This window comes from Xenia sp. Carnegie-2017, unplaced genomic scaffold (assembly GCF_021976095.1).
Source record: "Xenia sp. Carnegie-2017 unplaced genomic scaffold, XeniaSp_v1 HiC_scaffold_25, whole genome shotgun sequence".
In the NCBI taxonomy this organism is placed as follows: Eukaryota; Metazoa; Cnidaria; class Anthozoa; order Malacalcyonacea; family Xeniidae; genus Xenia; species Xenia sp. Carnegie-2017.
Window position 1 is genome coordinate 1,961,286 of NW_025813488.1, and position 27,352 is coordinate 1,988,637.

Consider the following 27,352-nt stretch of genomic DNA (forward strand, 5'->3'; position numbering starts at 1 on the left):
AAATGCCTTTACGTCGAACTTACGAAATTTGATTACGTATGGTGATTGTTGTGCTGAACTGCTTTTGATATAAGGTTCAATTAACTGACTCAAGTAGAGAACCATTTTTGGGCCAAATAACATTGCAAAGTTCGTGCTAATGCAGTTTCAATAGTTTCTTACTCCAAAGCTTGTTTTTTGATCGAAGATGATTTCTCATTATGTTCTGAAATTGGTCAATCTACAAACCTCTCAATTCTCGGCCACTTCCACACTATAACAAACAACTACACCAAATCACAGAAACTCTTATGATTTTCCATGTTGTATTTTGTATTTTTAGTTCATCATTTAAAAATGAAGTAATTATACTTAGGATATTCACTGAAACAGCTGAGTACAATATATTTTTGGTAAACTAATGAATTGTACAAATGTACCCTACTTCTGTAGCTCATAGTAGAACATTACTTCTCTTCTAGACTTGTCGATGATATTTTAATTGTAGGTTTTGGTTTATAAGATCACAGAGGCGTATCTCCAAAGAGCTATTTGGGCTCTTTAACGTATATTACAACTGTTGCTGGCTTTCTGATGTATATTTAGGTGCTGCTAGCTTTTTGATATATATATTTCACTGGCAATAAAAGGCATAGAATTTGAACAAAACGGGACTGAGCCCCCTCCAACACACCCTTGTATGATCAATAAACACACAAAGATGTTGTGTCATTCCTCAACCAATAAATTTAACTCTTTGCTAAATTAAAGATTGGATCAGACTCATATGCTGTATAAAAGACTACAAACAGTAGCACTTATAGCGAACAGACTGTTCTTCAACAACAGAAATGTTTCATGTTATAGAAATAATATATTCATTTTAAAATGCTTCACCAAAATTTTCAGCAGAATCCTTAACAAACTTCATTAGAAATAAACTTTAATACTTTATAAAGTGTTAAAGGCGAAATAACTTCATATAAAGGAATAAAACGTTTAAGGCCAAATGCATCTTGGGCAAATCATTGCATATTTCAATAACTAAAAAGTAAAAAAGTCTGTCATTTTCTGCTGAGCAAGAAAATTTTGTGATCTTTTAGAATAAAAAATGTCATGCTTGCATCAAATTGGAGGGCATAAACAACTCACTAGCATTAAATTATAACAAATCTTGAACACAAATCTCTCAGGATCAAAACTGCATGTTTACTATGATTCGAAGTTTCGAACAAAGTCTTGTCCAAATATTTGATAACACTGATGCCAATATAGCATTGCCGCTCTCCACCAAGCTTAAAGATCTTGAAAACTTGTTACAGAGTCGGAACATAAGCCGAGAAAACACGTTCATGTGCGAAAAATACTTCTTACAATGGGTCACGTCAATTTGAAGCACGAACTAGTAAACCGCAAGCGAAGCTCAAACCAATGAAATTAAATCAGGTCTGTCGCAAATCGTTAAAAAACGCAAAGAGCTTGCTATTATTCCTAATATATTTGATACTACAATGGAATAAGCTTAAATTGCCTTCTTTTGCATATAAAGCCAGTTTCCAATAGTATTACACTGGTCAACAGCAAATTTGGTGTCTCAATTTTGTAAACTGATTTTGGACAATTTTGAAGTGCTGAGTCCAAAAATAACACTATTTTTGCTGGGTCAGGTCGAGATTTTAAGCTATCGTTAATTTTCTATTTTTTTAACTTTTAAATACCCGAAAAAGGTACAACAGAAGTACTAACCATTTACCTTTTAAAGTTCTATTATCTGAACAAATTTAAATTTTTTAGCACTAGTAATAAAAAGTAGAAAGCATTTGAATAAGCAATTTTTGATTGAATTTCAATTAGGGAGTTTAGGTTTTGCGATTATTATGGGATATTTAAAGATAAAATAAGGCTTTATTTAGCCCATACTGGAATTCAATGGTAAAACTTGTTAAAACACACCAACATATTAATGTAAGAAAAAATAATAAAAAGTAGAAATAATAAAAATAAGCCAGATGTTTTTTGCTATGTTTGTGGTGAATACACACTTGCACCAAATCGCAATACTGTCACCACCATTATCAAGCGCGTTTACTATGCATATTTTGGCATGAAGCTCGGCGATCAAGACAAAAGTTGGGCACCTCACATGGTTTGCAAAAGATGCACAGAGCATCTCCGTCAATGGAGCAAAGGCACGCAAAGTCCACGAACTGGCATCCCCATGATTTGGCGAGAGCCTTAAGTCATGCAACCGATTGCTACTTTTGTGCTATCAATGTCATGGGAATTAACAGAAAAAATCGCACAACACTGGAGTATCCCAATCTACCGTCAGCTATGCGCCCTACTCCTTATAGTGAAGAAATTCCCGTACTTGTATTTGAAGATACAAGTATTGAAGAAAGCAGTAGTAGTCAGGATGAAACTCAAAGCATTGCCACTACCGATGATGCATCCTTTCCCGATGACAATGATGAGCAGCCAAAATTGTTTTCCAAAAACGAACTAAACGATCTTGTTCGCGATTTAAAATTGCCAAAAGACTCTGCCGAACTTCTTGCATCTCGTTTAAAGGACAAGAACATGCTAAATGGTAAAGTTAAGGTAAGTTTCTTCCGTACCAGGCACCAGGAATTTTTAAGATATTTTGCTCAAGAGAAAGAATTAGTCAATCGCAATGACATAGTAGAGCTACTGAAACATCTCGGCGTACCTGAATACAAATCAGAGGACTGGCGACTTTTTATCGACAGCAGCAAAAGGTCCTTGAAATGTGTGTTGTTACACAATGGAAATCAATTTGCATCTGTGCCAATGGCACATTCGACAACATTAAAAGAACAGCATGAAGCAATTAAGTACGTCGTAGAAAAAAATTCTTATGACCAACATAAATGGCTGATTTGCGTTGACTTAAAAATGGTCAACTTCTTGCTTGGTCAACAGTCTGGATTTACCAAATACCCATGCTTTTTATGCCTCTGGGATAGTAGGGATCGTACTCATCATTACGTGAAAAAAGAATGGCCAGTACGTAAAGAGCTTGCAAGTTGTAGAGCAAAAAATGTGATAAACAAGCCTCTAGTTGACATGGGACGTATATTATTTCCTCCACTGCACATAAAGTTCGGTTTGATAAGGCAATTCACTAAAACTTTGGATAAAGATGGACGGTGTTCTCAGTTTCGTTGTAAAACCTTCCCCAATTTGTCAACTGAAAAATTAAAAGCTGGTATTGATCCCGAAAATCTTGGCTCTTTAAGCGATGAGCAATGAGAGCGCTTTCACCATGAATTAAGAGAAAGGTGGGACATGGTGATTATGGCGGACTACTGTTGGAATTTAAAAAGAGATGTGCAAGCACCAAAACATTCACGACAATCAAAAAAAACGAAAATTTAGACCGTAATAATGCAAACATTAAGTTTTCATTTCTGGTTACATGTACTGTACATGAAGTGTACATGATTCTTTCTTGGAATACTGCAATTTTATCATAAAAACTGACATTTTGTTTTGAAACATCTTGAAAACATGTAAATCTTGAAAACATGTAAATCTTGAAAACATTGTTTTAAAAAAATATAACTAAAGTCGCATAATTTTAAATTCAAATTTGCAAAAAAATTTGACCTCCGAGAGCAAAATGAATGTTATTTCTAGATTTAGCATAGCAAAAATATAGTAAATCAGTCAAAAAATATCAGACACCTTTTAAAAAGTTTCTTTTTGTTGACCAGTGTTATTATAGTTTCACTTTGCAAGTAGGAACCAAAATGGCGGCTCCGCGCTCGCCCCAGATCGTTTGTCCCAACTGTTACGAATAGAAGGCTCTGGTTTCAGCAATGGGTTTCAGTCAGAGCCCTCTATAAGTAATAGAGGGCTCTGGTTTCAGTTACTTAATTAGAATCAAATATAAATGTTACACTAAGTTAGGCTCGCTGACCACCTATGCCGACAACTTTATTTAAAATATTCAAGATGGTGGAAAATGTTGAAAATTTGGAAAAATGACAAGACAACATCTACGTTGCGCTCATCTTTACCTCTAATTTTGTGAGTTCTATATTAAAATACTGAATTTTCTTCATCAAAAATTAATGGCAACTGCTGCTTTTAAAGTGAAGTAAAAAAAACATGAGTCGTCAGTGTTCCTGTCTTTTCTCACTCAAGTTTTCTACTGATGATTGTTAATTAAAAGATTTTAAGTCAATCACAAATAATTAATGCGATTCGCTCCTACAATCAAGCAAACTTTCGCGATTATTTTTGAAAGGAATGTCTGCAAAAGTTGGCATTGAACAATCAATGAAAGTGAACAAGTTTTTCTAATTATTGAATCAACCATGAATAAAGGATGCTGCAGATTACATGGTTCGATTGTTGTGGTTTAAGTGCCTTGCATGTCATCGTATAACAGGTTGTTACTCTAACATCAGAAAAATTTTCATGTCTAATTCCCCGGTATGTCTAATTCCCCGGTATGTCTAATTCCCCGGTATCATGTCTAATTCCCCGGTATTTTCCGGGTACTTAAGATCAGGAGCTTACGTTGCACTACTAATTGTGCAGAAAGAACTGCTGAGATGCTGTTGGTCGAAGAGAATTTTTTAAGCATCCCAACAACATAATGACTTAAAGGTTTTTGCGTGATTATGTTACGTCACACAGAATTTAGAGAAACACTGTCGACCTTGTTGTTGCTCCAGGATATGGTGCATTTCGTTTGCACAAAACAAATTGATGGCATGCATGTCACGTGATGTCTTGTAAGGGGTTAATGGTTAAAACTTTGGTTTTATTGGAGAAGAAATATGAAGATTCTTCCTTGAGCCGCGTGCAACGGAAAAGAACTATTGAAAAACAGCGACTTGCAGTTTCTTTAACATCAGCGTAAGGATGGCAAACAAGGTCGGATTACTATACTCGATGTTTCGTATACAACTTTCGAACGTTAGAAAATACAGCTCAATTTGGAGAAGCTAAATCGATGAAATCTACCAGGAGCATTAAACAATTTAAACAGAGATCAGCGAGTGCAACTCACATGTTGGTACAGATCCGAAAGATAAAGATGAAATTGTCAAATTCTGCTTGAGTACACGGCATTTTGACAAACCTAAGTGTATGTTTAGCACTGTGTGTATGCTAAGGAGCAGTTTCAGATGGAAATTTGAGAGCACGAAAGAGTGATATCATGAGAGAAGTCTTTATGTCTAAAAGTTCATCATCATATAAAACTATACACAACTTATTATTTGTTTTTCTAGAACTACGGTGATGAATCTGATGCATATGGTCTGGTTAATCCTTCGCTGTACACCACCCTGGGAGTTCACGAGAAAGATTTCTTCATGGCTAGAACACCTAACGAGGTACATATTGCCATGGTCTATTGCTGTAATGCAATAATTTTAAATCGACTAAATCATACAAATAAGAAATCGAATGTTATACAGGTCTAGCTTGATTCAAGAAAAAGTTTATATTCTAAAAAAACCTACAATGGTTTGTCATGTTGGTTTACCTTCTCGTTAAACATTCACATCATCTAATCCATAGAATACATTCTCAATCTAGTACTCGGGCCCCAGGGCATTTCCGGCCGCTGTTTAAATACGATGTTAATGCCACCAATGGTTGATACATTCTTTCTCCTTTTATGCAGGTACATCGGGTCATAGACAGTGTCGGTATGCGAATGTCGGCAGATACATTCGATAAATATTGGAAAAAGGCGGCCTCTCTTCACCCGCAAGGAGAGGTATGTCATTTATTAAACATAGGTACGTATAACGTACACACATGAACGGTTGAACCAATAACGAGGATAAAACTGGAACTCTTTTACAATCGTCGACAACGACTTAAAATCAACAAAACATTTCTTAATTTATTCTCGTGTTGATTGTTTTTATGAATTTCGTACGTCAAGTTTGATGAATGTGTTTCAGCCATTGAGCTCTATACGACCTGGAGGGGCAAAGGGGCCTGGACCTTATAGGGGTCTTATAGAGCTCAATGGTTTCAGCGCAGCATTGCGTATGTAAAATCCGTACATAACCGAACTCCGATCGGTTTCCGCTCGGATACTTCCGACTTATAAACGTAAACACGTCAATTTTAAGCAACAGCCGTTTGACAATGGTGGTCGACCGAAGTTCTACACACATGGCATGTCCGTCTTTCTTTTTTTGACAGCGATGTTTTTAGAGATTACTCGACTAAAAGGCACTGCAAATTGAAGAAACACAATTTTGTCTCGAGGTATTTCAATATTTTTACTTCGTCCGTGTGGTTTCAGCTACCTATTTCGTTAATGTTTTCGTCTGTTTTGCGAAAAACAACTTTTACCCGGCAAAACTTAAGTACACTCACATCGCGTTCTTTCAACTTCAAAAAAGTGTCAAAAAAATTGATCGAATAACAAAACAATTTGTGGCATTCCGAAATAACAAAACAGTCGTTCAAAAACGTTCTGGATATGGAAAAATCAAAACAAAATAAAATGGTAAAAGCTTAAAGTGTATTTCAATTGCGAATATGTCAAACTCTTAGAGTTGTATTACTTATTGTGAATAATGGTACAACAAGGTGCGCTTTATTTTGTATTCTATATATGCTATATGTACAACTACAAAAATAAACTAGTGCATTTTATAAGATTTATATATCACAGTACACAAACTGACATTTACAGGCCAAGAGCAAAAAGACTTTCTCAAGTAATAAATCATACTTAGCACATTCCATATACTGCCACTGTAATATTTCTGAGGTTCATGACAGACTGGTTTTTCGGTAAGTATTGAACAGAAAAACCATTTGAAATTTCCGTTTTCACACCAATTGCTGTGAGAAATTTTGTGGCGACAGGGTCTGGTTCCACATGCTTTTCGTCCAATCCATCTGTCAGCTTCATCGCAATTTTCATCTAAATTAAGTTGTTTTAATATAGAAAAAAATAATACATGAAGAGTTTTCATAGCATACTCTATGCCTAAATTTATTGGGAAAGGTTTTAACACCTTAAAGGTTTCCATAGCATACAACTCAAACATTGAAGTATGTCAGTGCTCTATGTAGTATAAAATGCGAATTCGCAGGGCTATATACTGGGTGTATAAACAAAATGCTATCCTTTCAAATCACAAAACATTTATAATTTGCATGATTAAGCAGTAATTGATTCCATTAGAGGCATAAACATAATGGAATTTGTAATTATGCATGCTTCACAATTTTATTGTGGTTATCATTCTTTGGGGATGAATACTGAGTGACTTCAAGATTTCGGGTGACTTCAAAGAGCTGCAGTTTCTTGACACACCCCATATCTACACAATAACAACAAAAACCAACATTGGCATGTACTCACAATTGTTATGATGGCTTGTCTGTGAGTGATGTCACAATCCACCAGGGCAAGAATCTGATATTTACTCATTTCTGTAAGGTAAGAACAAAATACAAGTTTAATGTTTATGTTCACACACTATGCACAAGAAAGGATACATACTAGAAAGGCACTCCAACAGGGCACATAAGCTTTTCAAAAGCTCCTCTTTTCCTGAAAAAATGACTTCATTTCTCTCTTTGTAAATGCCGAATCCCACTTTTTCTAACAAAGCACAGCAATCCTTATACACTTGGTCAGAAAATAATTTCTCCAGATGTTGAACTGTGACCTTACACGACACATCTTCTCCTTCCAAATGATCAAAGAAATCTTCAATCTGTGAACGAATATTTGTAAACAATTGTGCTCTAGATCATCGACAAATTATATAATTTGTAACATTTCATACCACATCATTTAGTTTAGATGCACACGAAGGATCATTTTTTAGGATTTTTCTCAACATCAATATAACATCATTGCTAACATCACTAGAAAGTAGATGATGCAAGGCACTTTGGACTGCTTTCTCTACAAGAGAATGATTTTGAATATTGAGAAGACATTCTGAAAATTGGCAAAACAAAACAGTTTGTAGTGTCAGGCCGCAAAACTATTCGATTCATATGAGCATCTCCTTCAGCATCATAATTTGAGCCATAAACCGAATGCTTTCTACATACAAGTGGCATGTAGTATATTTAGGTATAACTATTCAACAGTATTCCTAAACTCGTGTTCTATGTTCTATATTGTATATTCCCTATACTGAAGAGTGTTGTGGGTCAGGACATGCACATAATAGTGGGATGACTTGAGTTTTTTCTCGGAATGATGTAGTGCTATCACATTTTGTGATTGGCTTGTAGCATGTTGCTCTATAGCTTGTATCCATTGATGTGCAATAGCAATGACTAAGGCTAATAGGCAAGTTGCTACAGTTTGTTCACACATTGCAAAGTCAATTTATTCTTACCGCTGAATATTCTGCTTTCATGCTGTGGTGGAGGAGCATCAGTGATGTCTTCCGCAAGTTGTAAACGCAGCAGATTTTTATCAAGTTTGATTTTGTAACATATATAGGCGAGGGTCGTACCACGTGGTATTGTATACTGCTTGTGTTGCTTTGAATCAGATGAAACAGAGCTGTTTAAATTTAGGGAGAGTTGTGCGGTGCCAACATCTAGTTCACCTGAAAATTTCAAAATGTGTATTTTTGGTTGGCGTTTCCATGTTGAACATTGTCAATTCACTTGTACACATACCACTGACCATGGTATTGACATCATCTTGAGCAACAACTCCAGATGTCACAATCAAACCAATCAAGAACAAGCTCTTCGTTGGACGTTTTCTTATAGATTTCACTAGTGGATGGTCCGGCCTAACCTGTTTACCATTTGTGGCATCATACAGTTTTTGCCAGACAACCTCCTGCTTGGTAACATTACCTAGCTTCAGAGATGTCCATGGTTTCAACTATGCTCAAATCAACATCAAACTCATTGGCGATCTTTCCATTTTCCCAGACTTATGGTATCTAGGTGAGCTGTGGTAATTTTGCAGTAGTACTGATGACTTTTTAAGATCTTCTACATCTACAACCTGCTGTGTGAAAAAGAAAATAACTTTCTACCAAACCTTGGTGAAATGGGTGTGGCTGTGCCTATCATTTTAGAGTTCTTGCTTCCTTAACCTCCCTAATATCCCCCTCAAACCCACAGTGAAAAAATTAATGAACACACCTCAAGCAAAATATCATTGAGCGTCAGTTTCGTGGGAACGTATTTGTATGCGGATTTCCAAGGTAAGTGCCATTTTCGAGTCTTGCGCTCGACAAGCGATAGAATCTTACAGTAATCTGACGAGGCACGACCGCGAACAGGAAGTAAAGTATGATCAGAAATGTCTTTAACGACTTGCTTCACAGTTGCATCAAATAGCGACATTGGTTCGAAATTCGTTCTTATCTTTACAGTGTTAAATTCAAGTTCCAAAATTCAAAAAAATGTAGAAGAAAGTTAATTGTCAAAAGCGAAGAAAGAAGCTTTCAGTTACCTAATTAGAATCAAATATAAATGTTACACTAAGTTAGGCTCGCTGACCACCTATGCCGACAACTTTATTTAAAATATTCAAGATGGTGGAAAATGTTGAAAATTTGGAAAAATGACAAGACAACATCTACGTTGCGCTCATCTTTACCTCTAATTTTGTGAGTTCTATATTAAAATACTGAATTTTCTTCATCAAAAATTAATGGCAACTGCTGCTTTTAAAGTGAAGTAAAAAAAACATGAGTCGTCAGTGTTCCTGTCTTTTCTCACTCAAGTTTTCTACTGATGATTGTTAATTAAAAGATTTTAAGTCAATCACAAATAATTAATGCGATTCGCTCCTACAATCAAGCAAACTTTCGCGATTATTTTTGAAAGGAATGTCTGCAAAAGTTGGCATTGAACAATCAATGAAAGTGAACAAGTTTTTCTAATTATTGAATCAACCATGAATAAAGGATGCTGCAGATTACATGGTTCGATTGTTGTGGTTTAAGTGCCTTGCATGTCATCGTATAACAGGTTGTTACTCTAACATCAGAAAAATTTTCATGTCTAATTCCCCGGTATGTCTAATTCCCCGGTATCATGTCTAATTCCCCGGTATTTTCCGGGTACTTAAGATCAGGAGCTTACGTTGCACTACTAATTGTGCAGAAAGAACTGCTGAGATGCTGTTGGTCGAAGAGAATTTTTTAAGCATCCCAACAACATAATGACTTAAAGGTTTTTGCGTGATTATGTTACGTCACACAGAATTTAGAGAAACACTGTCGACCTTGTTGTTGCTCCAGGATATGGTGCATTTCGTTTGCACAAAACAAATTGATGGCATGCATGTCACGTGATGTCTTGTAAGGGGTTAATGGTTAAAACTTTGGTTTTATTGGAGAAGAAATATGAAGATTCTTCCTTGAGCCGCGTGCAACGGAAAAGAACATTTGAAAAACAGCGACTTGCAGTTTCTTTAACATCAGCGTAAGGGTGGCAAACAAGGTAGGATTACTATACTCGATGTTTCGTATACAACTTTCGAACGTTAAAAAATACAGCTCAATTTAGAGAAGTTAAATCGATGAAATCTACCAGGAGCATTAAACAATTTAAACCGAGATCAGCGAGTGCAACTCACATGTTGGTACAGATCCGAAAGATAAAGATGAAATTGTCAAATTCTGCTTGAGTACAAGACATGTTGACAAACCTAAGTGTATGCTTGGTGATGTTGCTTTTGGACTGCAAAAATGAAGAAAAAAAAGTTCAGAAAAGACTATCTTATTGCCTAGTTCGGATCAAAAAATTAGCTCTTCATTCTACCGGAATCAATTTTACTGAAATTTGTGTCAACTGCTTGAACCTATGGACAACAACTTTAACATTTAAAGCAAATAGTGATAAATTAGCACTTTTCCCCATTGATCGTCATGTCTTAGGGAATGTATTGCTTTGATAAATGCGTAGTTCCGTTCATTATGAATACATGAAATTGTAACTTATGTCGTAATGGTCATATATTCAATACGTAGCTACAGAAGTTTGCTTGACGATATAGTGGTGACTCACTTTATTTTTTCTTTGAGTTCAACCAACTGGTCCACTTCTCGTCACCATTTTGTATTCTAATCGAAAAAAGTAACGAAATTGCTGATCAAACAGACTCAAGCCTTTCGCAAAATGCAAACGATTATGTCCTCTATGTGTATTAATTCATATTATCACTATTCCCCTTCCATTCATTGGTCCGATCCACCATTCTATGTAACATGGGTCCATCTTCCAGAATAGCTCTATCACCACATCCACACAGTCCACCACTCCACAGTCCACCACCATCCAACCTCCACAGTCCACCATCCACAGTCCACCACTCCACAGTCCACCACCTCCACAGTCCACCACCTCCACAGTCCACCACCTCCACAGTCCACCTCCACAGTCCACACCACCTCCACAGTCCACACACCTCCACAGTCCACACCACCTCCACAGTCCACACCACCTCCACAGTCCACACCACCTCCACAGTCCACTCCATTCCACCCTCCACCTGATCCACCTGGTCCACCTGATCCGATCCACCTCCTGATCCACTCGGTCCTTCCTGACCACCTCCACCTGATCCACCTCCAGTCCTGATCCATTCCACTCCTTCCTCCATTCCATCCTTCCTCCTGATCCACTCCTTCCACAGTCCACACCACTTCCACAGTCCACCACTTCAGTCCACACCACCTCCACAGTCCACACCACCTCCCTTCCAAAGAAAAAAGTTTCGAATAAAGCTTTTCAAACAGTAAACTTTGAATCTGACAAATTTATTCAACGATCAAAAATCTTCGGTTACGAACCACATCTTAAATGGTAAACAAGGAAGAGACTTGTGTTTAACAAACTTTTGAATTAAGAAATTGTACTGAGTCTATCTAAGAAATTGTACTAACTAATTACATGGTTGTTTAGAAAATGACATTTCTTGTAAATCAATTTTCACTCGAAACTCGATGCGTTACATCAGCACAACGAATGTTTGAACACGTGGGTATTTGCACTTTATTTGGACTCGAGCAACGCTAATTTTGTCGAGGATAAATGTTTCTAAAGTGCATGCAGTGAGTTGCTTTTTAATTACGCAATATCAATGTGTCTGATTATAATAATTTCACATGATTACGATACATCGATAGGCCATCAAGTAATTTACTGTGTGTTATCGATCAGTTCATTCCTTTAGATCTTACTGCGGCAATCAGATCTCCCATCGCGCTTCGAATTTCTCTCATTTTCGCCTTTTCGAAGTTAACATCGACAAGCGTACACGAAGGTTGATCAACGTGCGGTGTTTTGAAGCAGAACAGAACTATTTTGTTAAGTTTTATGCCTGTACTCTTCTCAAATTTTGCAAAATCGAAATTCGCAAGAAACATAATGGTCACCACGTGACCTTGTCTTGTCCAACTGTCAATGCTCCTACCCAGTTCTTGTGTCGTCGTTTTGTCAAACTCACCACTTGCAGGTATCTTCTCTATGCGCACGTCTGGATCTACCATCACAGATTGCGGTGGAGGGTATGTGTCCATTGCATCACAAACTTTATAAACTTTGGGCTTTTTCACCAGCTGATGTAGAACCAACAGTTTGACTTCTATTGCACCATTACTTTTCGAGTTTGCGCTTTCGTTTGGTTGCTGCGTCTATAAACAGATGTATAGATTGATCTTGTGAGGCACCTGTGTCATCTTTTCTCCCTGCTTTGTTTTTTGAAAGCAAAAGTAGAAAAGTCTTCGAAAATGTTTTGGATTTTGAAAAATAACAGCAACATGCAACTGGTTGGAAGGTGCAAAAATGCTTTCTGTTCAGATGATGAAAATGTCGAAGCACAGTTCTATCGTCATGACAGAAAGAAAATTGTCTCAGAAACATACGTGGAAGTCTTGCAAGACCATACGAAACGTTTCCTTTCCTTTCTGAGGAATGGAAAAATTTATTGGTCTGTTTTGCAACATTAAAGACACGTGGACATTAAACGTGGAAAGAAGTGTATGATTTTACCTAAAAATAAAGAATGGAAAAATTTATTGGTCTGTTTTGCAACATTAAAGACACGTGGACATTAAACGTGGAAATTTCGCAAGTATAATTTAGTACAGTAGGAATTTAAACGATATTCGAAATTAATATTTCTGTACTTTCTTCGTACGCGCAATCATCGACTGTTTATTTTGCTCAGCACGAGCCGTGAGCGCCTTTTCATGAAAGCTCGCTTGTTTATTGTAAATTGATATGTTGCAAAGATAATTCAGTCGATGGAGCGACTCGCCGTGTTGGTTTGAAAATCATTGAATGGATTTTTATCGCAACTTTTTACATAAACACTACCTCGGAAAAAACCCCAATCGAAATGTTCCGTAACAAAATGATCAAAAGAACAGCGGCTTTGTCGTTGTAATACTGTGCGTCTGAAGGGTTTGTGCACCAAGCTGATGTCGTAACCAGACCGTTTATGTTGTCACTAGTCAAGTTATGCAAGTTTTCTAATGATCGATCACTGTAAAAACTAAAGATTTCCAACGAAGTGAATAATGATAGTATTCTGAAATATGCATAACGTGACTGAACTTGCAGAATAACCAAGCTACTGGCACCAGCTAGAAAGGAATATTATCCGAGAATCATGCGCCAATCATTAGCGAAGCCAGCCGTTTTTTATTCCTCCTAAAATACCGATGCTTTTGTGTTCGATCGCAGGAAAATGAATGAACGATAGTTTTGTTGACAATTGAAATTGTAGGAGTATAAGATCGGGCTGACTTACCACTAGCAATGATGTTTATTAGCTAGTAGTTCACTTGAGCAAGTCGCGTGACTTTAAGTAGGCTAGCCATTGCCTTAGCTTGTATCTTTTGCATTAAAATGGAAATGTTAAGGTAATCTAATATTCATCTTTCTATGTTTATAAAGAACCTTCTCTTTCAATTTCTTTATTGCGCAGTTGATGAAATTCTTATGTTATCACTAAAATGTTTACGTTCATTTATTCATGGATTCTCTTTATGGATTTCATCGATTTTACTTTAATGAAAAGCGTGACAGTCGAGAAAGATGACTGTTGCGTAGGGGACAAATGTATCGAACATCACCTTATTTCCATTGACGTCCATCTTGCCGACTTGTATTTAAATATCGATGCTTTTCTGTCACCTATTATTTAACCACAGATTTTTTGTATTCTTTCTTTCTTGATGTTCGAAAATTTATTCTTTTTATTGCATTTTTCCTGGATCATATCAAAACTGTCAATAAATTAGCAGGGACATTAAGAATCCAGTTTTATCCGAAAGCTGTTTTCCCGACAAGCTTCTTGCCCGATCGTGTTGTGTAATCAATGAAAGTGCTGTCATCACTCAAATGGCAGGCGATATCCCAACGTGAAGGCTGTGGATGTGATTACCAAGCAAATATGAGTTTTAGCTTTTAATTTGAGTTTTAGCTTTTCAAACGTTTCCAATTACAACCATTTTGTTTTTTTTCCCTTATTTCCCATCTCGGTTGAAACGTAATCAGTATTTTCAAAACCATCAACTACTGTGGCCCGTTTTTGTATTTTCGACTGACGATTGCAGTCCAAGGTTACAGAAGAGAAAGTATTAAGCTATTGTTGAAAGAGCTCTTGAATTTTGTTAAGTTTTTGTGCTCGTTATTGAAGTTTGAAATTGTTGTTGATCTTTAATGAATTTCTCGAAGTTTCGCCTTAACATCATGCTCAAATTACTTGAATAATTTAATTATTACTGTTTTGGAAAGGTCTTGTTAGCCTTTTTTGTGTCTCGTGTTTATCAGAGTCTTCAACGGCAAAGAAAAAAACAGAACAGAGACCTTAGCATGCTCTGACAATTACGAAATAACTGCGGCGATAAATATTTTGCTGTTTTGGGAAATCAAGTCAAAACTGCTCATCAAGTCATAAAAATTGTGAAGCACGCAGTTTCTGTTTCTGAAGATTTTGTGTGCGGACTGGTTGTTTTATCATTTTATTGTTTGAATTTAAAAATGTATCAGTTTCTCTTGATAACATGTACACACTGCGTACCTGGTTTTCAATCTGCTTCCCATATCCAATTGAAGAAACCCAACTGGTCAATTTTTTGTTTAAATTAATTCGGTCCGTGTTTTTGCCAAAAAGATTGTCTTTTGGGAGGAAACTTTTCATGTTACTTGTTTGAATAGGTTTTCGTGATGTTTTTTAGGTAGCTTTGGTTCTGGCAATTCTTAATTCTTGTCCGTAACACTGAATGGTACTTTATTTTGTTTCTCCCTCCCTTCAGTGTATCGGTGTATATCATAAAACCAGGTAGAACTAACGAGAAACGATGGAGGGGAAATGCGTGATATGTAATATGTGTGAAATATTACTCGTGCAGTCGCTCTTAATCAAGCATGGGCTTGTGTGGGCATGTTGTGTACAAACAATTATTTTGGACTTGGTTGCACAGTAAAATGACGAGAGAATGCAGAAGTTGGACATCCAGGAAGGAGTGTATGATTTTACCTAACCCTAAAGAAAATGGCATTAGTATCTTTGACGAAAAAGTTTCACTTCGCCTACGATATGGAATACGCCTTTGTATGTCGATGAAAACGACGTCAAACTAAGTGTTTGTGAGTGTGTTGTTGCTGTCAACACGCGAATCATCTTCTCCACGTGCTGTGCACTTGCGTTTTGCTCGTGACAAAAAAACAATGTGAATCACACGGTTTTATTCGTCACCTTAGCTGTTTCAAAGCTTAATGGTGCAGTCTTCTCTCATGATGGCATCCGAAGAAATACCGATGATGGACGATTTGAAAGCAGAAAAGAGTTGAATGTTGAACCCGACGAAGAGTTCAAAGAACAGTTTGATCAAGATTTTTGGAAAGAGGTTGTGAATTTTGACGTAACCACTGAAAACTCTTTGATTACTTTACATAATGGTCGAAATGATTAAGTGAATTTATTGAACATTGCATTTTACACTTAGTAAACGATAACTTTCTTTTTATAAGTTAAAACAACTTTGTGGCCAATGTATTGGTCGTAATGTGTAAGTTTGTAGTGCTTTCATATTGATTAATCCACCCCAGGCTCATTGTATGGTGTCTGGTCAACTCGGCCCAGCAACAATCTTGGCGCCATGACACAACCATTGAGTTTTTACTTCATCTTAGCTTTAAAAAATTATCAAACTATATTTTGAGTCAACGACTTACCTTAATCTGAAGTTATGATCTTGTTTCGTATTTGAATTAAATGGTCCGCCAATTAAAGGTTTTCGATCCTTGCATTCTATATGTAGTTTGATCCCTGAGTTAGGAACAGCTTAACGATGCTTGCAAGGTTTTGTTAAGAAAAACAACAATTACACAATTTTTAACCTTAGTGTTTCGTAATATAGTGTTAAAATCTCGATAAATATCAAACAATAGAGACTGGAAATTTGGGCCGAGTTGACCGTAATTCACATTGTATTTAAGCCATTCATTTGAAGGTGTTTTTGTGTTTCTGAAAAAGTTAAAAGGTATTTGTTGTAGGCTACATGAAATGCCTCTCCTACCAAACAAACGTTGTAACGAATAAATTGTGTTTGAAACAGCGCTCATGTGATGTTGCTGTGAGCGTCACTTTATGTCGATGTCACTTATTAATCACTCAATGTATGATACATTGAAGGTTGACCGGAAGTACAGAAATGGCCTGTCGTTCAACAAAGCAATGGATGAAGTACGGGCAGAGAGGTTGATGAAGAAGCATGGTGACGATGTTTTATTGGTGATTATTTACAAATGGCCAAAGATGAAGATTTTCCGAAACAATCCTGAACGCATTGCAAGCTTGGAATACCTTGTATGACCATTGATAAAAGTGCTCATAAACTCACATTCGAATACAATTCACATTTTCTTTAAATATGTATTCTGTTTAATGTAGATAGTAAGACTTATTGAAATCATTATTACTTATGATGGTCTCGGCGACTATGAAGAATATCGTTATGAAGATATCGATGAAGAGCCAACTCTTCTACATCTTGCCGTCCTACAGAATTTTTCACAAGTATGTCGTTGTCTAGTTGAGAAATATCCTGGTTTGATTGCCTTGAGAACACGGGAAGGTCGAGACAGCAAGCTTCCCGTGGAGTGGGCTTTAGAAGGCCGTAAGGATGATGCTGCTGCTTACCTTATTTCTCAAATGATTTATGATCGGTAAGGTGACGATGTTCCCTTCAATTTCTGAGTTTTTTTTTCAGCATATTTTGTGTTTGTTGTCTTCTACTCAGAGGAAGAGCAGTAGAAGAAGGAACTTTTATTTACACTGCCAACTCCTTTATGATTGTTGCTACCACCCCCCTTATGATTGTTACGGCTGACGCCCCTTATGATTGTTGCTGCCAACTACCTTATGATTGTGATTGCCGACCCCCCTTATGATTATGATTGTTACTGCCAACCCCTCTTATGATTGTTACTACCAACGCCCCTTATGATTGTTACTACCAACACCCCTTATGATTGTTGCTTCCAACTCCCTTATGATTGTTATTGCCAACCCCTCTTATGACTATGATTGTTACTGCCACCCCCCGTTATGATTGTTACTACCAACGCCCCTTATGATTGGTACTGCCAACCCTCTTTATGGTTGTTACTGCGAACCTTTAGTTTCATCGGTACTTGATATGTATCTTTTCTTGTGTGTGTTGACACGGGAAGCAAAAATGACAATAAAAGATCCACTATTAAAAATGTTTCATGTTCATATTGTAGTGTTCAGAGTTTGTTTCTTTCACGAGATAATGAGACTCCTTCGAAATTCTACTTTGGTGACATCATTAATTATCAAGATCCAAAAACTGGGGAATGTGGTATGAAGGTACTGTTGGATTTATGTCTATTGACTTACCGTTCAAAATCTATTAACAAAACTTGTTCGTTCGAACTTGATTTCCTAACCATTGCTGTTTTAACGCATGTTACATTACTTCATTGGTCATTTCATCTTTGATGAAATTGTTTAAGCCAATCAGAAAGCGTGAACTTTTTGATTGCGCTAAAATCATACGAAAAATAGGATTTTAGTTTGACTTACGTGAACATTCACGATCTTCTCAAATGTTAATTCAGGATTAGCTTTACTTCAAAAGGTGTCTCCGTGAAGCAGTGACGTAGTCAGTCGTAGTCAGTCGTAGTCAGTCGTGCTATGTAAATATTTCATCATTAACATTATAAATTTCTTTAGAAATATATTGTTTCTACAGCGAGTGAACATCAAAATATTTACATAGCACGACCAAGCTTGCGGGCTGGCTTCGCCACTGCTTCGAAAGTACATCAGTTATATGTTTTGCTCAATATAACAAAGGCAACATCATAGAAAATATGCACTGAGCCTTTACTTCTCTGCCCTGGCACTGATGGAAGTACTGTGTTTTCAAACCGAGTTGACTTTTGGGAGAACTATAGGAGCAGATCTGTTTAACCCGAGACTAAAGATCGAGAGTTCTCACAAACGTCTCTGAGGTTTGCATAAGGCAGTGCAAGCAAGAAAAGCATATTTTATTTCTTTTATAAAATAACAATAAAGGCGACAATAACAACAGTAACGTTTAAATTGTTGTTTTATATTTATTCATGATTGATTTGCAAATTCTCTTTGACTGATTGATTGGTTTAATTGGTTGAGCTCAGATCGCTTTGCACGGGCTAATGCAAACACAGTTATTGGCCAAATCATCGCTCGCGTTTTATTGTGTTTTTTTTTTATAAATGTTATTATTAATCTATTTGACAGAAAACAGTCAAAGCAGTATTGAACAAACTGATCAATCCTCGTTGGCCATATCTACCGGACTGCCATAAGCACGAGGAGTACAGCGATGATATACAGCGTGCCATAAGCAATGTCCCCGATAATCCCATGAACTATGATTTCTATTATCACGTCCTGGAAGCTGATGGTAAGGGCCGACGACCGAAGTTGATGCCGAAAGATGACGATGATGACCGTGAGAGCACGGCAATGACATCGACCAAGACAACGGCAAATGAAAAATTCAATTGCAAATCTGTGTCATGTCTTCGACTTATTGCAGACAGTAAGAATAAGGTGGGCTTGTGGAAAGTGGCAGCATTGTCAATATTCATTTTCCATGAATAATTTTTTCCAGCCTGTTTCATATGCCCTCACTTCTCGTGAAGAAAAGCTTGCGCCTGCATACGTCACATCCGTTTTGAGTTATCGTATAAATTATACTGCTTTATTCGAGTACACGTGAACGGCTTCCAAAACTGTTCTGATATCATCTTTTATAAAATTTTTATAATTTTTGATGGAGGGAATTTCGTTGCATAAAGTGCAAGCAAAATATAGCTACGAAAGATACACAACCAAGCTCTAAATAACTCATTTGCAACAGCCTTTTGAATTAGATGTTTGGAAATTGAAATAACAATGGGAATCCATTTTGATTAAATTACTATAATTTATGCGCTAGCTCAAACAAATGTGACGTATACAGGGGGCAAGCTTTTCTTCAGCATTACACAGACCCATGCCAAGAACTGTAGATCTATAACGTGGACTATGTTTTTTCCCTTTAACATTGTTAATGTGCATTCACAGGAAGCAATTCAGCATCCTGTTGTGCGAATGTTGGTAGCAAGAAAATGGAACAAGTTTGGTCGTCGATGGTTCAGGTAAGTTTGGTGTAACTTACTTTGAGTTTATTTACATACCTTTTGCCGATGATAACAGATTGTATTTCAAACATTGCTCCTACATTTTTAATTTTTGAAGCGTTTCTAAGTTGTCTTGTAAATCATATGAGTGTGTGGATGTTTATATCTTATAATCCCTTAAAGCCTGCAATCGAAGATAGAGGTGTAGCGATGTTTTCTGTTTTAGATTGAAGGGTTTGTTCTTTCTCGTCTTTTTGTTTCTTCTTTCCTTCGCTCTCGTATACGGCTCTACTCGTAAAGATCCTTTAAATTACGACAGTCGCGCAAATCAATTTCGTGGTTTTTGCGAAGTTATGAGTATCGTGTTCCTTTTCTTGCATTTTTTGGACGAATTGGATGAAGTGAAGAGGTAACCCGAATGTTGAACTATATTTATATCAAATCCTCCACTAGGAATTAATCTTTTCAGACCATTTAAGAAAAAGGGGGGGGAGGTGCTGATTAATTTACACGTGGTATATATTAACTGAACACATGCAAGTTGCTAAGATTAAAAGTTTGAAAATGAAGTTCGGTTTTTGATTGTACTGAGTTTGTTTCTGACAAGAGTTAAACAGTTTGACTTTTTAATGCATCAAAGATTGCTCTTCCTTCGGAATGTCTTTTATCTGACTGTTTAGCTCGTTAAGTCCTAGTCCTTTGTTTAATATGTTCTTATTCATTGATAAATATATACTTATAGTACATGATCTCAGCGCCCTCTCTGTATTTTTTTTTACCAAACGAACTCGGATCTAGCTTTCGTATTTATATAGACATCGCAATTCGCGCTCTGCATGTCACTTACAACTATTCGACATCTTTTGAGTTTTAGCTTTAAAATCCCAACGTGACTATAATTGTTTTCGACAGGGAAGGTCGGACATATTTTATGATGTTCGATAACTACCTTGACATGGCTGGCATTTTCTTGACATTTCTTGTCGTTCCTTTGCGTTTTGTTGAAATGAAATGGCAATGGAGTGTGGCAGCAATTGGATATGCTTGTAATGTTCTTCGTCTTTTCAAATTTGCCAACGCTTTCAGGTATTTACGGTCTGGAAAATTGCAGGCTCTTTTCATAACACAGTGCTTTCATCGTAATTTTGTATTTTATTTTCTCTCCTACAGAATAACTGGTCTCTACACTACAACGCTGAAGAATATTTTGAAAAACGATATCACGCGTTTTATGTCCGTTTTCTTTGTCGTTTTCTTTGGATTTTGTGGGTCGTTGTACATTGCTTTGAAAACTGACGAAATGCAAAGTTCATTCACGTATGCTTTGTTCTGTGGATTGTCATGTGATTGGTTATTTCATTAACTATTTTATTAATAAACAATTAATTGTCTTTACAGCAATTTTACTTGGCTTCTTTTGGCTGGTTTCCGTGTTCTTGTCGAAGGAGATTCTGTCGTCGAGGATTATGAGGAGTTCGGGTAAGAGACCAAGTGTCGAATACAGTTGTTTGTGTCGTGTCCAGGCTTCAAGGCTTGTTTTTAAAACACCAATTTTAGCATCAACCTTATGGGGCATCACTAGTTTTGTCCTGCAAGGCTGCAACTTCGTATTGTGACACTTGTTTTGTGGAATATGATCGTCATAAAAACTTATCTCGCGTGTTAGTAAAGTGTGATTTGGAACAATGTCTTATTAAGTTCGGATTTTGTAATTTCAGAGGCTTTTCAACTTTTCTTAACTTTCAACTTGCATGTTTTTGGCTGTTCACTGGATGGTTCATTCTATAAATTTGTTATTTAAACAGTGAAACTTTATATTTAAAATATGGTTTGAAACAATCACAAAAATGACTTATTGTTGAATATCGTTACCTACAAGCTTTCTGTAACCGATTATTATTGACAATGCTCTATCTTTATGTTTACACTGGCGTTCACTTCCCCTTTTTTTCTTCATTTTATATTTTTCAGCTGGTTAGTCATACTATTACTCTTGGTCTACATGGGTCTTGTCGTTGTTTTGCTGCTGAATGTTCTCATTGCACAGCTGAGTTGCACCTACGAAGAGGCAAAGAGCTGTGCAAAACTTCAATATACCGCTGACACAATGAAGATTATTGCACGACTCGAGCAGAGTTGCATTACTAGTTTCATCGATGTAAGTGAACATTTTTAGAATGATCATTATTCGAACTTGTGTTGAGATATACTTGAAAAAAAACACCGAACTGCTAGAGGGGCCATGTCCGTGTTCTATAATGCAAAGTCCGATATTCAAAAAGAGTGTGAAATCCACGTAAAATCACTCTATTATTTACCGAACAAGGCTGACCTAATGAAACAATTATAATACCCGGCAAACCGTTTGCCCGCGAAGAAATGTCCATCACTGAAAGAATTGTCTGTGTTAGGAATGTTTCATAAACATGATGCTATGAAATTTTACACATATCTTTACCATGGTAAACATAGATTTTTCCTTTCTTTGCTATTTTGGTTTTTTTAATCATCCAAACATATGTTTCCTCTATTTTATTCTAACTGTAGATTTAAATGATATTCGAAAACAGCTTAAAATCGCGTCATTACTAGATTGTTTCGCTCTGTTCGGTCGACAAGTTTCTATCGAGATTTTTGGGAACAATTTTTCTTCCATTAAAAAGCTGACATTAACTACGTTCTTTTAACTTGTCCATATTTCTCCTCACACGAACAAATCAGGGCAAGAAAAATTTTCATGCAAGCCAAAACTTTCATATATAAAAGAGTTTATTAGATTGTTCATCGTTGAGTTTCAACTCGTCTCGTTCCTCTAGAATATTTAGGTAAGAACTTACTGTAAGACTGTGTGAAGCTTAGTTCACACATCATATAGCAATGCAAGATATTGTATATCTTATCTGCCAATGGCTTACAAGGGCAGCATTGACTAACAAAGCAATCAAAGCGCTATATTTTCATGTTTTTTTCAAGCAATTGTAAAAATGCAAAGTCACATACCAACATCATAAAGATACAATAATCATTTTTATGTCGTTATGTGACGCGCTTCGTTGTGTAAATTTGTCACAATGGCTGAAGTGCTTGCTTTTTTTACTATTTCTATGTCATTGTACTTCAACATGGATCTTTTTGTGAATCGTGAATATAATCCTTGTTTGTCTGTATTTTTTTAAAGAACCCAAGAGCGGGGTATTACAAGGAGCAGGTGTACATCACAGACGACGATTTAGGTGACGAGATGTTAGAAGACAATGACGACCAAGATCCTTGGGAATCTTCAGCAGACCGTGTTGCGCGAATCAGGTGAACACACATGATCCGTTTCTATTGTTGTTTGACGAAATTATGCCTCGTTTAAGCGAGCATCAAAGCTTTTTTTCCTACGGGTAAATTAGGTAGTTTTAACACTTGCCTGAACAGATTCTCCAAGTTTTGTTGAGCGGTTATGGTGCATTTTCACAAACAATTTGCAATATTTTGTTTGCACACTTTAAATTTGCACTGGATGACTTGGAAAAACGGTTTAAATTACTGAATGATTTGTAAATCGTTTATGAATTAAAAATATCCGCTCTACGCTTGCAATTAGCACTCTTTTATTTCATTATAAACAACTTCGGGAGAAAGGTTATACAGACAGTGAAAAGAACTGCTCAGGGTTCGTCTATCAATGCTGGATATAGTGATGACTATAATCCACGTCAAAGATTGATTTATTTGATAGACAGCACTTCTTATCAATGCAAAGCAGTAATCAAAGCAAGAGGGGTCAACTATATTTATTAAATACACTATTATTTTTTTGTTGTTACCTATATCTAATGTTTTGGCATTTTGTCCCAATTTTACCCTATCTGAAGATGACTACCGCTAAGGTTGTCGAAACGTCAGTTAACAACAACAACAGTCCTTCTCAGGACTATACTAACCTGGACGATCTACATCTACAAACATATAACGATACTCCCGGGTTCAAACTATTTACTCTACCCTATTAAACTACTTATCTTTTCCTGGCGTGAAGTTCTTTTTAACTGCCTTTGTAATCTATAATTTCACATCAATATGTGCAGGATTTTGAATCGAAATTAAGAAATTTTATTATGTTTAATCATGACCTTGCCGTCTCCTCTAGGGATGTGGTGTTGAAAGAAATTCGAGAAGAGAAAGAAGAAGATCCCATGGATGACATTAGAAAGGAATTATTTGATCTTAAGTAAGAAAAAAACTTTTGACATATTTACTTCGTGATAAGTGTCAAGATTTTTTTTTATTAATTTTAGAATGGCGATGAAGAAAAATTGAATCAACGTGAAGTCAAATATGTTTCACATGAATTCACATCTTTACGAGGTCAGCGCGGGACTTTAGATCGTCTAGCAACATAAATTTACTCACATGTACGAGAAATCTGATTATCTCAATTTTATGGTTTCTTAATGCAGTTGTTTTCAAAATTTTTAACTTTGATATTTACAAATTCTTACTGCATTCAATATTTCAAAAATATCTTGTCCTATCTATGTACATCATTCCTGTATTTTCTACAAGTGTTCATTTGGCTTTTTGCCTGTTTCCTTGTGCATCTTCCTTTTCACTTGAATAAAGCCAAACTTCACGAATGATGTGAACTTGCGACAAAAATGGCGATTTGTTTCATCTTAATGATATTATGTACTTATACACCACAATTGAGAATATGGATAAGAAGGAATTACAGAGGAGGCACGAGGATAGGTTATGATAATATAGCCATACTGGAACGTTTCGATGTCAATCCATCAACACTAGAAGTTCTTTTTAAGCTTGATAACGAAACGTCGGAGAGGTTGTTGTCGCAAATGCTTGATATGGCCTGCAAGAAAACAATTCAAATACGCCCTGAACATAGATCAACAACAGACGCGGGCGGTTGTTAGAATACAATTTACCTCTAGTTTTTTTGCTCTTTCTTTGCTCAGCGGCTCAAGAGGAAATGCCAAATCGTTCTCTTCTGCCAGAGATCGCAAGTCAAAATAGTACTTGGCGTAAACACTCGATGGAACATTGATGTTGAATTGAAGAAGTTCCAAAAACAATCTTTCCAATTCATTCCTAATAAGACCAAAGGTGAGAAATGAAGTCATTCACAGCACGTCAAAGAAGGGCTTTCAATGGGCGCACGTGCGCTCTCGCTCGCCTAGAGTCAACTGCACAACTGATGAATGTAGTGCATATTGTAATGGCTTTTTTTATGAGGATTACTGTTTTGCCTTCTTTTCTTTTGAAAATCAAGCAGTTAGATACATGTGCGTCGACAATAAAAAACGTAACAGCGCCACAAGATTTGCTTGCGAGGAAGCATTAATTTTCGAGTCGAAAGCCATACAATGTAATACACTTACACATCTTCAACAGTTAGGTCTTTCAATATCTGGCAGTAATCAACATTCCAGACTGAAAAATAGAGAAATATCTTTGATAGTAAAATATTGCCTATCTCCCACACGTTAACTTATGAACATCCATGGTTAATGATGTACATCAATGTTGACTTACAGACACTTATGGTCTGTTGTAATACCTGCTTGATCATCCCATACTTTAGAAGACAGCAAGATTGCTCCTAATACAATACGCTTCCAATTTCCTGGGTATATATCAATCTCAGCATATGTCAACAACCTTTCTAAGTATATCTGAAAGATACCACAACATCCAGTTAGTTACATAGGTCATCAGCATCCACAGCTCTTTTACCATACAGATTATTGAGCAAAGTTGAGCTATTATCGACCTAACAGCTGTCTTTAGCTTTTGTTTACAAAGTCAAGGTGAAGGTTGATGATAATGCTGTTTTTGTTAGCATGTCATAATGCAGTAAACAATGGTCGTGTTTTGTGAGTAAATTATATTTTGACTGTTCATGTCACTTGAATGCAGGCCAATCAGAAGCCTTGAAGTCTATTACGGACAAAAAGATGTCATACCAATGTAATTATTGCACATTCTGCAGTTAATTGTGCTGCATGAAACAATGTTTTAACAAATTTGTAGATTTGCCTTTGACTTGGATCAATCTCGTCATAGTCATCCATCACAAATTGTTTCTAAAAAATCATTGCAAACTTTAAAGTGAACATGTTGATTCAAACTGTTCAATATTCTTCCATAACATGGTTACTTCATAATTTAAACAAGGTATTGACATTGTTAATGATTTACAATATTATAATTACTGTCAATGGATGTTGTTTTTCATCAAATATATCCAGCGTCCTTGTATCTTCATCCCTATGTAGTAGCCAAGCAACTATTTAGCCAAGGAAGAACTTGAAATCAAAGTGAATTAACAGAAGAACAAGTTTACCTGTATTTGATTAAAAAGTAGATGGCAACTGACACACTAGAAAGATGGAATATAGGTCAACATTTATGGCAGTTTTATAAGAACATTGTTGAAACACCATGTTTTTTACCATTTCACCATTGACTTCAAGTTTGGTTGGCTGACCGTGTTATCGTCAAGAAATATTGTAGAACATGAACTGAACTTTTTTGAAAGCCTTGGATTGTAGTAGACCTGGTTATCAGATAAAAATTGAATTAATTTGCAGAAACTTGAAACCAAAAGCTCTTCAGTTTTATCACAAATGGGTTGTTAATGCATGAACATTAATTTATCATTTAAAAGTTTCAACATACTTCTCCATTCTGCTTTCTCCGTAAATCGACGTTCATTGAAAGAGCTCTCTTTCCCTGCAGTTTACCCTTGCCTGAATTAGTTCATGCAAAGAAAAATGCAACAATGACCTTTGAATGCAAATATTGAAATGCAAATATTGAAACGACGCAAGTTAAAAGATTAGCCCCCCGAGGCTTAGTTCCAGGACTATGGCATTAGCAGAATGATGAACATTGAAGAAAAGTTCTGCAACTTAAACAGGTGTTTTCAATTAAGCTCCATACAATTAATACATGCTAGAGCAGGTGCTTTCATCTAGTCCACTTGCAAGTCATTGTAGTCAAAAATAATAAACTTGAAGTGTCCTCACGAATACTTAAGAGACGAATTCCTTACCCGAAAATCGAACCGATCTTTGCATGAAGAGAGTTCCTTGGTGATTGCTTAGATCTTGAAAGGAAGACAAGATGCACTTTATGTAATACGATATTTCCATTTAATTCTCGATGAACTGTGAGTTATCTAAACATTAAATATTGCAATTTATCGAGATGCAAATCGTTAGAGTTTTTCTTTATACCTTCGCGTTCGCTAATGTGTGGAAGATCGGGGCCGCTTTCTTCCCCACGCTTAGACAAATAAATTGCGCTCCCATCAAAATTGTGATCACTATCTGCATGCGGAATGCAGCATGCCAAGTTTCCCATTCTCAAATATAATCGCTATCCAAACAGAAGTCTGTTCACTAAACACAGTAAATCGATCGCACTTGATCGATTTCTCTTTTTCTTGTTTTAGAGTGCATCAATCATGGATGAAAAGCCCAACGCCGATTCTTCCCCTTTCCACTTCATTCCTTTCCTTTAAAATGGATTAATGCGAAGGGGTTTTGTGTATGTGACTCTTCTATGAGAATGTTCTCTTTGCTAACATAATTCTGTTGTTGATATTGATGATATGCCAAGTGCCAAGTTGGTAACATCTACCCAGAATTACACCCGCGTATTCGGGCTTCTGATTTATTGGCGGGCTAAGTTTACCGTC

The 27,352-nt window shown here is 36.4% G+C and overlaps 4 protein-coding genes and 1 long non-coding RNA gene across 8 annotated transcripts; 2 read left to right on the forward strand and 3 right to left on the reverse strand.

The window, feature by feature from the left end:
• Nucleotides 1–6,480: 6,480 nt before the first annotated feature.
• Nucleotides 6,481–9,805, reverse strand: LOC124453544. Of its 2 annotated transcripts, none has more exons than XM_047004329.1 (7): nt 9,121–9,805; nt 8,641–8,980; nt 8,352–8,567; nt 7,785–7,906; nt 7,496–7,712; nt 7,355–7,425; nt 6,481–6,910 (listed from the first exon to the last, which is right to left on the reverse strand). In XM_047004329.1, the coding sequence occupies exons 2-7, from the start codon at nt 8,648–8,650 to the stop codon at nt 6,716–6,718; spliced, it is 831 nt and encodes a 276-aa protein (XP_046860285.1). In that variant the 5' UTR covers nt 8,651–8,980; nt 9,121–9,805; the 3' UTR covers nt 6,481–6,715. The 2 variants fall into 2 exon arrangements, with proteins under 2 accessions (XP_046860285.1, XP_046860284.1); XM_047004328.1 differs by having other exon boundaries at nt 8,641–8,983.
• Nucleotides 9,806–11,731: 1,926 nt separating this feature from the next.
• Nucleotides 11,732–15,295, reverse strand: LOC124453545. Of its 3 annotated transcripts, XM_047004332.1 has the most exons (3): nt 15,020–15,095; nt 14,070–14,364; nt 11,732–12,623 (listed from the first exon to the last, which is right to left on the reverse strand). In XM_047004332.1, the coding sequence occupies exons 2-3, from the start codon at nt 14,088–14,090 to the stop codon at nt 12,147–12,149; spliced, it is 498 nt and encodes a 165-aa protein (XP_046860288.1). In that variant the 5' UTR covers nt 14,091–14,364; nt 15,020–15,095; the 3' UTR covers nt 11,732–12,146. The 3 variants fall into 3 exon arrangements, with proteins under 3 accessions (XP_046860288.1, XP_046860286.1, XP_046860287.1); XM_047004330.1 differs by lacking the exon at nt 14,070–14,364 and having other exon boundaries at nt 15,020–15,295; XM_047004331.1 differs by lacking the exon at nt 15,020–15,095 and having other exon boundaries at nt 14,070–14,469.
• Nucleotides 12,413–12,982, forward strand: LOC124453548. Its single transcript, XR_006951129.1, has 2 exons — nt 12,413–12,497; nt 12,790–12,982. It is a non-coding gene; the product is annotated as an uncharacterized LOC124453548 (long non-coding RNA).
• Nucleotides 15,296–15,635: 340 nt separating the features above from the next.
• LOC124453538 lies at nt 15,636–24,288 on the forward strand. Its single transcript, XM_047004323.1, has 14 exons — nt 15,636–15,848; nt 16,637–16,810; nt 16,895–17,169; nt 17,731–17,836; nt 18,755–19,069; nt 19,586–19,659; nt 19,868–20,050; nt 20,554–20,727; nt 20,812–20,958; nt 21,040–21,120; nt 21,613–21,799; nt 22,820–22,947; nt 23,780–23,860; nt 23,928–24,288. Exons 2-14 carry the CDS (start codon nt 16,679–16,681, stop codon nt 23,947–23,949), a joined length of 1,905 nt encoding a protein of 634 aa, XP_046860279.1. The 5' UTR covers nt 15,636–15,848; nt 16,637–16,678; the 3' UTR covers nt 23,950–24,288.
• On the reverse strand, nt 24,046–27,292 carry LOC124453542 (cyclin-Y-like protein 1). Its single transcript, XM_047004326.1, has 11 exons — nt 26,889–27,292; nt 26,705–26,758; nt 26,329–26,399; nt 26,103–26,206; nt 25,994–26,029; nt 25,863–25,917; nt 25,614–25,733; nt 25,208–25,322; nt 25,029–25,080; nt 24,576–24,738; nt 24,046–24,499 (listed from the first exon to the last, which is right to left on the reverse strand). The coding sequence occupies exons 1-11, from the start codon at nt 27,013–27,015 to the stop codon at nt 24,383–24,385; spliced, it is 1,014 nt and encodes a 337-aa protein (XP_046860282.1). The 5' UTR covers nt 27,016–27,292; the 3' UTR covers nt 24,046–24,382.
• Nucleotides 27,293–27,352: the final 60 nt, after the last annotated feature.

Excerpts from the sequence above, each read along its gene's own strand:
- LOC124453545 (XM_047004330.1), bottom strand. The coding sequence starts at position 15,139 with ATGAAAAGTTTCCTCCCAAAAGACAATCTTTTTGGCAAAAACACGGAC. Across the intron at positions 12,624-15,019 it reads GGAAGCAGATTGAAAACCAG|ACGCAGCAACCAAACGAAAG; the intron begins GTACGCAGTGTG and ends ATCTGTTTATAG.
- LOC124453538 (XM_047004323.1), top strand. The coding sequence starts at position 16,679 with ATGGATGAAGTACGGGCAGAGAGGTTGATGAAGAAGCATGGTGACGAT. Across the intron at positions 17,170-17,730 it reads TCTCAAATGATTTATGATCG|TGTTCAGAGTTTGTTTCTTT; the intron begins GTAAGGTGACGA and ends TTCATATTGTAG. Across the intron at positions 19,660-19,867 it reads TTTGGTCGTCGATGGTTCAG|ATTGAAGGGTTTGTTCTTTC; the intron begins GTAAGTTTGGTG and ends TTTCTGTTTTAG.
- LOC124453544 (XM_047004329.1), bottom strand. Across the intron at positions 7,713-7,784 it reads CATCTAAACTAAATGATGTG|ATTGAAGATTTCTTTGATCA; the intron begins GTATGAAATGTT and ends ATTCGTTCACAG. Across the intron at positions 7,426-7,495 it reads CCTGTTGGAGTGCCTTTCTA|AAATGAGTAAATATCAGATT; the intron begins GTATGTATCCTT and ends CTTACCTTACAG.
- LOC124453542 (XM_047004326.1), bottom strand. The coding sequence starts at position 27,015 with ATGGGAAACTTGGCATGCTGCATTCCGCATGCAGATAGTGATCACAAT. Across the intron at positions 25,918-25,993 it reads TACTTTTTAATCAAATACAG|GGATGAAGATACAAGGACGC; the intron begins GTAAACTTGTTC and ends GCTACTACATAG. Across the intron at positions 25,323-25,613 it reads AATGTGCAATAATTACATTG|ATATACTTAGAAAGGTTGTT; the intron begins GTATGACATCTT and ends GGTATCTTTCAG.